Source organism: Myotis davidii, unplaced genomic scaffold (assembly GCF_000327345.1).
Source record: "Myotis davidii unplaced genomic scaffold, ASM32734v1 scaffold26, whole genome shotgun sequence".
Taxonomy (NCBI): domain Eukaryota; kingdom Metazoa; phylum Chordata; class Mammalia; order Chiroptera; family Vespertilionidae; genus Myotis; species Myotis davidii.
Genome location: NW_006299245.1, coordinates 2,160,299 through 2,171,023, shown reverse-complemented (window position 1 = coordinate 2,171,023; position 10,725 = coordinate 2,160,299). Strand labels below are relative to the sequence as shown.

The 10,725-nt window shown below is 38.7% G+C and overlaps 1 protein-coding gene across 2 annotated transcripts in view; it reads left to right on the top strand.

Annotated features, from left to right (window-relative positions):
* Positions 1 to 9,969, top strand: part of LIN7A (lin-7 homolog A (C. elegans)) — a 130,621-nt gene extending 120,652 nt beyond the window's left edge. For both annotated transcript variants that reach the window (XR_001515730.1, XM_006774713.2), the window contains 2 exons: positions 1,040 to 1,258; positions 9,201 to 9,969. Coding sequence is in view for 1 of the 2 variants with exons in the window: in XM_006774713.2 (XP_006774776.1) it covers positions 1,040 to 1,258 (219 nt within the window). In the remaining variant the exon portion in view is untranslated. The remainder of the gene's footprint in view (positions 1 to 1,039; positions 1,259 to 9,200) is intronic.
* Positions 9,970 to 10,725: the final 756 nt, after the last annotated feature.

Below are 10,725 nucleotides of genomic sequence, written 5' to 3'. Positions count from 1 at the left end.
TCCCTACATTCTTGCCAATACACTACATTTGAAAATATGTATTTATGATTTTTAAATTAAAAATGAAATATTTTGTGTTTACTCTATATTTGTTTGATTACGAGGGAATTTGAACATTGTTCCGTAGATTTATTGTACGTGTGGGGTTTTTAAATTCTTACTTGTCAGGAGTTCATTTGCCCATTTTGCTAGATTTTTATTGACTTATAAGAGTTTTTCATTTGAAGAATATTAACAAATCGACTTGTATATGGAAAATTTTTTTTTGTTTTTTACCTTTTTATGGTGTGAGACATTGAAACTTATAATTTTTAAATCTGATTTTGTGATTTTTTTATCTTTGGTATTTTTACTTAAGAATTAATTTTTCATTGCAAGATAATGACTACATTATATTTTAGTCGTTTTATGGTTTTATTTTTACATTTCAAATTTAATCAATTTGTTATATTTAGCATTGACTGGGAGATTGGGGTCATTTAATTATTATTTGTTCCAGCATCATTATTTAATAATCCTTTTCCCCTTTGATCTAAATTCCACTTTTTTCATATAATAAAATTGACATACAAAGGATCTGCTTCTGGACTCTGTGCTGTTCTGCCTCTCACTGCACCAATAAGACTCAACTTCACGCATGGGAGTAAATACTTAATAAATACTGATATCTGATAGGAAAGCCATCCTTTATTACTATTTCTTAATTTTTTTCAAAATTTTTCTGACTAATACATTTACTCTTCCAAATAAAATTTGGACATGTCATTCTAAAATGCTAGTATTATATTTTTGGTTATTATTTCTCACCCTCTTAACTTGAAGCCCCAGCCAATCTATTCTGTACCCTAGTGAATCCTAGCCTGATTATAGTTCAACTGCAAAGTGCTAAATAATAATGATGATGGCAATAAATCCTATTTGCCACGGCTTCTCGAAATTTCAAACGTCGATATGTTAATATGATACTAATTTCAGATTTGTCACTCCAGAAAATGAACATGGAAACTCTCCCCTTTAAGAAGTGTCACTGTCTTTTCAGAGTGTAGAAGGCGAACACCATGAGAAAGCTGTGGAACTCCTCAAGGCTGCTAAGGACAGCGTCAAACTGGTGGTGCGGTACACCCCGAAAGTCCTGGAAGAAATGGAGGCTCGCTTTGAGAAGCTACGGACAGCCCGGCGTCGGCAGCAGCAGCAACTGCTAATTCAGCAGCAGCAACAGCAGCAGCAGCAACAAGCGCAGCAAAACCACATGTCATAGGTGAGACGTGCCTTCCTCTGTACAGGGAAAGTCCATTGCATATTCCAGTGTTTGTTTTTTAAATATATTTTTATTGATTTCAGAGAGGAAGGGAGAGGGAGAGAGAGATAGAAACATCAATGATGAGAGAGAATCAATGATCAGCTGCCTCCTGCACGTCCCCCTACTGGGGATCCAGCCTACAACCTGGGCATGTGCCCTGACTGGGAATCGAAGAGAGACCTCCTGATTTATAGTCAATGCTCAACCACTGATACATACCGGCTGGGCTAGTGTGTGTGTGTGTGTGTGTGTGTGTGTGTGTGTGTGTGTGTGTGTGTGTTTTAATATGGTTTCTTCACTGGGATAAAATTATTAGATTTAATAATTAAAAATACAGTCAAACAAATAACAATCTCAGAAAATGTAAATGCAATAGACGCTTGCTTTATGTGTCATTCAGCCACATTCTTTGCAAATGCAAGATATTTTGGAAAATAATATACTTTGCGAGGACCAGGTACAGACGCTTGTTACCCTTTTACAAATTAGGAAAATGCAGCCTCCGTGCAAACCCAGAGCCTCAGGCACAAAGCCAGATGACCAGGGTGCAGGCTGAAATCAGCCCCCCGGCTCACTCCCGCGGCCGGTGGCCTTGGCACAGTGCCTATACTCAACTACCTCTAGTGCTGAGGCTGGAAGACCCCGTTTGGTTAGAAAACTGCTTCACTGAAAAGAGTGAAGTAGAGGCTTGTCGGTGTCCATGCTAGGAAAGATTTTAAAATTCTCTTTAGATGTTCATTTAGAATGTGCCCGAAATGCACCTGCCTTTTCCTATACTTCACTTTGTGGCAAAGAATACTAATATTTTTCTATATATCTTAAGAAAATTCAGTAAAAAAAATCTTAAGAGCCTTTGAAGTATCTGCTATGTGCTAGACCCTTTTCACATGTTTATCCCTCGCCCTCAGAAGAACTCTTTAATGTAAGTATTATGAAAACCCACTTTTTAAGATGAAGCTTCAGTAATTTCAGTGGAGTCCCCACAACCATAGTTACAAGTAGCACAGAATTATTTTACTTTTCGCTCTACTAGGTATTTCATCTGCCAACATCAGGTATTCTGGAGTCATCTACATTTATCTTGCTATCTTTTGGAGGCCACAGCTTATATCATTAGATATCCCTACACTATGACATCTGCAAATGTGTGTTTGAAGTGAGGTTCAAATGCTCTTAGAAAAATGACAAGGGGTAGTGATGATTTTAACTCCTTCAATGTCAGATTATTATTTGCACAACCAGAAACATTGGATATGACATGAGACTTTCAATTTTTTGTGACACTTATGAAAAGTAGAAGCTACATGGAGAAGTCAAGAGTATGGGATTTGTCCTCAGAGAGTTGGGAATTCAACAATCTATCTTGCTTTTATAGCCTCCTAATCTTATTATATATACATCTTACTTTGATGTCTCTATCTAAAACTCTGTTCCATGCTAAACGCTACATTTCCCAACAATAAATATTTATTTAGCACTACGATGGGCGAGGTACTGTTCAATAGGCTGAAGAACCAACACAAGCTAAGAAAAGTCCTTGCTCTCAAGGTGCTTACATCCTGGTTAGAGGACATAGTTAATAAACAAGTAAACTAAAATATCCTAGAGGGACCAGTATTTTGCCGAGTTAAAATTGGGTGCTTTGATAGAGACTGTTTAGATCATGACTTCCAATTAGGTGACCAGGGAAAACTCCTCAAAGGAGGTGACATTAAACTTGAAATTGAATGATTAGGAGAAGACAGAAATGAGTAGAAGAGGAGGAGAAAACAGTGTAGTAGCTCTAAGGCTGACATGAGCTACTTGATGTTTGAGAAGCAGAAAGAAAGCCAGGGTGGTTAGGGAATAATGAGAAGGACAGTGAAATAGATGGAGGTCAGGTCACAGAAAGCTTTTTAAACCACTGAAGGAAGTTAGATTTTATTGCAATTGAAGCCACTCAAGGTACTTAAGGAGGGGAGTGCCATGATCTGATTTAGGTATTAAAAATGATAACTCTAGCTGCTACTGAGAGCATAGATTATCGCAGGGTAAGAGTGAAAACAGAGACCAATTAAGAGGCTATTAGGAGTCTAAACAAGAAATGTAGTGGTTTGGAATAGGATGATACCATCAAGAGAGAATGCTGTGGATGCACATGGACAACTAATGTTGTCCATATCCTTCTCTCTCATCCATTCCGAACGTAACGGTACTTTACATTTATACTTTCAAATCCTTTCAAACATCTCTTTGCTAATAACAATTCACTATTTTTTAGTCAAGCATTGACACTCATTTCACTAACTCATTTTCTTCCATCCTCAATATTATAGATTTGTACCAATTCTGCTCATTAACATGCCACTAGCCCACAGTAAATTTTTTCTGAGGTATTTTGAAAGAAATATGTTGCCATTCTGACTTCTGAGGTCTTACTAAAAACTTACAGCATTATGCTCACTCAATCATCTTCGGAAGTATACAGCTTGGCCATAAATAGGTATTTGCTGAGCCATAAACTCAACTTCATTTCTCTGTTCCATCAGCCTTCATTAAGTCACTTCAGAATTTCCTACTGTCTCACCACCAAAGACTAACATTTTTAATAAAAGGCAATTATAAATGGTGTTTTTTTTCTTGCACATGATGTGGTAAAGCTCTACTTAAGTGAACATTAACTTTATATTTACTCGCCAAGACAACAATTTCAATCTTACACAGGCATGGACCCTTGAGATAAAACTGTGGTGACCATTTCAAGTACACGCAGAATAAAACCAAATCATCTCACCCAGGGATTTTATGGTGAATTTATAGTCAGAGACCTACATTAGCTCTTGTTCAACTTTTAATTAATTAAGATTTTTAAGGATTAAATGAGATTTGCTACACTTGCTAACTCATGCTATGGTGGCTTTTGCAAAGACATTTGAAGCTAATTTGACATATTTACTTTGAACAGATCTCTGATATTTTTTAAGTATGACAAATCAAGGAAAGATTAGGTAAAGCAAAAGACTTGTCAGATATTACCTTATGCTTATCACACAAAATATAATTTCTATTCTCTAAATTAAAAATAACTTTTTTAAAAATCTGAGATGGTATAAATTATGGAGTAATTAGCATGGTAACTCCTGGATACAAATGAAAAATATGTTGCATGTGGATATTATGTAGAGAATATCCCTTATACCTACTTCTAATATTAACTTTATTGAAGTAAAACACAGTTGTTTTTTTTCTCCAGATTTCATGTTTAGTAATAAGAAAGAATAGATTACATTTCCTAAAATGTGGTAAATATGATCACTATATACTTATATTATAGAATCTTAAACAGAGAGTATGAACATAGGGTTTTTTTTTTTTTTATCTATACTCACTTTTCAAAATTTTATTTTTCAATTACAGTTTAAATTAAATGTTATTTTGTATTAGTTTCAGGTATACAGCCTAGTGGTTAGACAATCATGTCCTTTACAAAGTGGTCCCCCCAATATTGCAAGTACCCACCTGGCACCATAGGTAATTATTACAATACTAGAGGCCTGGTGCACGAAATTCATGCACTTGGGGGAGAGGTCCCTCAGCCTGGCCTCTGCCCTCTCACAGACGGGGGCCCTCAAGGGATGTTCGGCCTTCATGGGATGTCCAACTGCCACAAAGGCAGGCGAGGCTCCTGCCACCGCTGTGCTCGCCAGCCGTGAGCCCGTCTTCTGGCTGAGAGGCACTCCCCCTGTGGGAGCGCACTGACGTACTTTACATCCCCATGATTGTTCTGTAACTACTAATTTGTAGTTCTTAATCCATTCACTTTTTTCCCCTCACTTCCCCAACCCTCCTCCCCTCTGGTAACCATCAGTCTGTTCTCTGTATCTGTGAGTCTGTTTCTATTTTGTTTGTTTATTCACTTTGCTCTTTAGATTTTATATGTAAGTGAAATCATATAGTATTTGTTTTTCTTTATCTGACTTATTTCACTTGTAGGTCCATCCAAGCTATCACAAATGGTAAGATTTCATTCTCTTTTATGGTCAAACTGGAGGCCTGGCGCACAAAATTTGTGCATGGGGGTGTGATTCTCAGCCCAGCCTGCACCCTCTCCAATCTGGGATCCCTCTCACAATCCAGGACTGCTGGATCCTAGCCGCTCACCTGCCTACCAGCCTGATCACCCCCTAACCACTCCCCTGCCAGCCTGATCGATGCCTAACTGCTCCCCTGCTGGCCCGATTGCCCCTAACTGCCCTCCCCTGCAGGCCCGGTCCCCCCCAACTGCCTTCCCCTGAAGGCCTGGTCCCCCCTAACTGCCCTCTCCTGCAGTGCTGGTCTCCCCCAACTGCCCTCCTCTGCTGGCCATCTTATGTCCACATAGGGGTGGCCATCTTTGACCACATGAGGGTGGCTATCTTGTGTGTTGGAGTGATGGTCAATTTGCATATTACCTCTTTATTATATAGGATAATATTCTATTGTATCCAATAGTCTATTGATGGGCACTTGGGTTGCTTCCATTCATGGCTTTTGTAAATATCACTGTAATAAACATAGAGGTGCATATATTTTTTTGAATTAGTGTTTCTGAAGTATTACATTAATTCAGCTTTAAGCATCTTATTTTTTTAAGACTGACTTTATATACATCCATAAAATATGGAAATATATATTTTATATTTTACCTAGATTCCAAATAATAAAAATAGAAAGAAAGAAGAGTATCTGAGATGTCAGCATTATGAGGAAGTTTAGACCACACAAGCCTTTTTTATTTCTCTGACCTCCTGTTGCTGGAACAGAGATGGAGAATTCATTTATATTCAAAACCAGGAAGGATCTTAGCAGATGTACAAAGTGGCTGGCATTTGCCAGAGGCCTCACTGACTCTTTTTTGTCCTCCTGCTCTTCAAGCCCTCATTTCCTTATTTTGTCCACCACTGAGTGTTCTATACCTTCCAGCACCATGGCCTCAGCCATGGCTGGATGGTTTGATCCAGGGAACACTGCCAGAGCTGCCAGCCAGGCACTGGTAGGACCAGGTCCCAGAGGATGATCAATAAAACTAAATCTAAGGAACCCAGAGTAACCAAGCTAAAAACTGGACCAGAAGTAACCATCATGATGCTGGATGCAATGCATTAAACTGTTAGGCTGTGCCAAGAGCTCTTTTAAGAACTTCATATATGTCCTGGCTGGTTTTACTCAGTGATCAGAGTGTTGGCCTGGGAACTGAAGGGTCTTGGGTTGGATTCCAGTCAAGGGCACCTACCTCGGTTGCAGGCTCTATCAGGGCCTGTGCGGGAAGCAACTAATCCATGTGCCTCTCTCATATCGGTGCTTCCATCTCTCCTCCTCCCTTCCATTCTTTCTAAATATCAATGGGAAATATATCTTTGGGTGAGAATTAACCAAAAAGAAAAAAAAGAAAAAGAAAAAAGAAAGAAAGAACTTCATATATATTAAATTGTTTAATCATCACAATAGTCCTATGGATATTAGGTACTGTTTTTAAACTCATTTTAAAGAAGGAAACTAGTCATGTTGAATTTTTAAAAGTTGACAGAATGTTTTTCAAAGCTTGTAAGCAATAGGGTAGTGATTCATAAACATGGGCTTCAGAGCCTCTGTTTCCTAACCACTCGGCCTCTTTCTTCAATGGCACCTGCCCTCAAATTCCTCTGTTTCTCCTCACAGACACATTCCCACGAGCTTTCCAGAAATTCGTTCTCAGGCCGCTTAGAGTTGGAGCTATCCAACTCACCCTCACCACTTACTTTCAAAGCAGTGCCCCATACTTCAAAGCACTTCATTATCACAGCCTATTAGTTTCCCATAGCTGCCCTAAAAATTTACCACAGATTTCGTTACTTAAGAAAACACAAATTAATTATCTTGTAATTCTGTAGGACAGATATCCAACATAGTCTCACTGGGCTCTAGGAGACTCTGGGTGGACATCATTTCCTTGCCTTGTCCAGTTCCCAGAGGCTTCCTGCATTCCTTGCCTTGTGGTCCCATCGTCCATCTTTCAAACCAGCAATGGTGGCAGAGACCTGCACTGCATCATGCACTGCATCGCTCTGAACTCAGTGTCCATCATCACATCCCCTTCCATCACTCTCTTCTCATCACCTCTTCCACTTTTCATTATACTGGGCCCACCTGGACAATCAGGATAACCTGCCTATTTTAATATCAGCTGTTTAGCAGCCTTCATTCCATCTACAACCTCAATTTCCCTTCACTGTGGAATCTAACATATTCACTGGTTATGGGGTCCATTATTCTGCTTACCAGAATGGCCCATTTAAAAGTTAGCAAAGTGCCCGGCTGGCATGCCTCAGCAGTTGATCATCAACCTGTGAACCAGGAAGTCACAGTTCAATTCCTGGTCAGAGCACATGCCCAGGTTGTGGGCTCGATCCCCAGCATGGGGCATGCAGGAGGCAGCCAATCAATGATTCTCTCTCATCATTGATGTTTCTATCTCTCCCTTCCTCTCTGAAATCAATAAAATTATATTTTAAAAATAAAAATAAAAGCAAGGCAAATTAATCAATAGAATTTAAACTAATGTGGGAAATAAAACACTAACCTACTGAACTATAAATCTTGGGAAAGAGGAAAATATGAGACACTTGGAGCAGATGGTTCTCCTTGGGCACTATAGTGACCCACATTGTGGGTGTCCAGGGTCCCACAGGCCCACTCCCCCTCTTGATGGATGAGGAGACCCAAGACTCTTACTAAAATGTAGTTGTTCTGAGACCCACTTCTTTGGGAGATGTAAATACATGTATGATAAATAAATTTATTAAGAACAGAATCTCTAGATCTCTGCCATTTGGGGCTAACAGGAAGTTATTTAATCTAAGGTTCAGTGAAACAGTCTGTTGTGGAGATTAAATAAGCAAAAACATGTAAAACTCTGACCAAAACATGTGGCAAGTAAATGAGCACCCAGTAGTAGTCGTCATCATCACAGTCGCCTGTGTTGTAGTTGTTAACATGTTCTTGACGGATGTCATGTGCACTAGTGATGTCTTGTTAGGTGTCTTCTGAAGAAGCGCAGTGGCCTCGTGCCTGGTTTCAGTTCCACTGTGTGAGCCCACGGGCTTTGAGGCACACCTCTGGAAGGTATGGCAGCTGGAGGGTGCAAGTACCCACACACACACACACACACACACGCACACACGCACACACGCACACATGCATACGCACGCATACATATGCATACACATACACACATCAACCAGAACAATTTGTTAACACCTGTTTTGTATATTGTTGTGCTCTGCATTCATAGAAATAAAAAATATTTGCAGCTTTAAAATCAAAGGTTGAAAACCAGTGTTCTCTCTGAAAGAAATGACTCATCACGGTGGAAGAGTGACAGGTCTCAGAGGAGAGTTTGGGGAAGGCTGGTCTCCCAAACCTGACCACATGGGCAGCTGCCCGCTCGGTTGTAGCTGATGTCAGGCTGGCCTTGTGGGAGGAGAAACAGACTTAATATCTGCTTCGGAAGAGAAATATTGGTGCTTCCCGCAAGAACACCACTAACTGCCCCTCAGAGTCTTATAAAGCTTAGCTATTCTTTGTCTTCATGAAAGAAAAAAAAAGTTACCTGGAATTGGGAGGAAGAAATGTTTTACATTTAAGATGTTTCCAAACTGATGTTATTTCATTTTAGGGAAAAGCTGGTGTCCTTTCCATCCTCATTCAGCAATTACTTCCTTTGCAAACATCAGTGCTTGTTTTTTTGTTTTTTTCATAGATGGAAGATTGTGTATGAATGGTAGCGCCCAAAATAGTCCTTGCTGTTCTCACAGAGCACATGCTCTTTTGATATTTTTAGCAAATTGTAGTTGATAAATGAATGCTAATCACCGATTCCTCTTCACTCTTTTTCCTCTTTCAGGTCCTTGAAGTAAAGCTACTTGATCAAACATCCGATAGTCACAAATTTGAAACCGTGCTTCTGAATCCCAGCACATAGTAAAAAGAAAAGACAACACTGATAATTATACCTGTCAAGAAGCTGTGAACGCGTGGTGTGTAAATTCTTTACCAAGGCAACTCGACACCTTCTTTATCTGGGCTGGACCGGGCTGCTCGCTGCTCTTCACACACACAGACCTTCCATTCACTGCAGTGGGAATTCTGTGTGCCAGTGGAGAGGTTTTCCAGTCTGCAGACTGAAACAGTGTAAGAATAAAGTCCATGACTTTCAGATTAATCACCAGGGCCAGGATTAAGTAAACCTTGGGTCTATAGCTTTTCCAGAGATGAACAAAACCCTCATTAGGCTATAGTTCAAACTGCATCAGTTCAATATTGTCGCCACTTAAAACCTACACATTGCTCCTCACCCTGACCTGTTTCATGTCCATACTGCTGAGCTGTCAGAATTAGAAATTGAGTTAATTGCAAAGTCAATATCTTTCCCCCACTTGAAAACAAGTTATTATACTATATTTATACTCTCTTCTGGTTCCTGAAGCAATTGGCTTTTTGTTTTGTTTCCTTGAATTTTATTATGCATTAATAGAGTAGGCCGATATAGCTCAACTTTTAGTTTGCTAGAAGCAAGGATAGAGAAATCAAGTACTGTATTTTTTTTTAATTTAAGCATTGCTTGTATCTATTATTAATTCTAACAGAATATAATGTATATTTATTCCACAAAATATATATTATGAGAGTGTATTTGTTACAAACTTAGGTCTTTCCTTACCAAATATTATGAATCTGGTAGAAGATCATTATTAGCAAAGGACCTGGTTTCATGAACTGATCCTCATATGATATTTATATATAACCCTGCACTCAATATTATTTTTTAGGTTTTCTATTTTTGATTGATAAGCTCTAGAGAAATCTTTGCTCTTTCTACCTACATTGATGTGCCGTCATAGAAGTCTATTTGATATTTTAAAGCTTGCAGCTTTAACAAAAACTAAATTATAATACGTGTGCATATATATACAAATATGTATGTCATACAAAGTTTACATAAGTTTCTTCAAATATAAAATGGATATTTTTGTCAATCTAAGATCCAAAGCATTATTCCTTTTGAAATTAGGCATATGTAAACCAGTGATAATAATATTGTAAATGAAAAGATACTGCTGCTTCGAGGGGGTAAAGATACCGCCTTCATTCCATGATTCATGTAAGCAAATAGACAATGAGATAATCATCTTTCAGAAACTCTAATTTACTGGGAAATGATCTGTTAGAGCCACAGGTACAGATGATAATTTTTGACTTATGGTTAACCTAGGCACATAAGTCTGATTTTACTCTATGGAATGAATAGGAAGCAATAATTATTTGGGTACTTAAATATCTTAAGCACACAAGTGTACCTGGAAAACGAATAAATATCCAGTTGAAGTATTCTAGATCATTAAAACCGAAGCAAGTATTTGCATATTCCC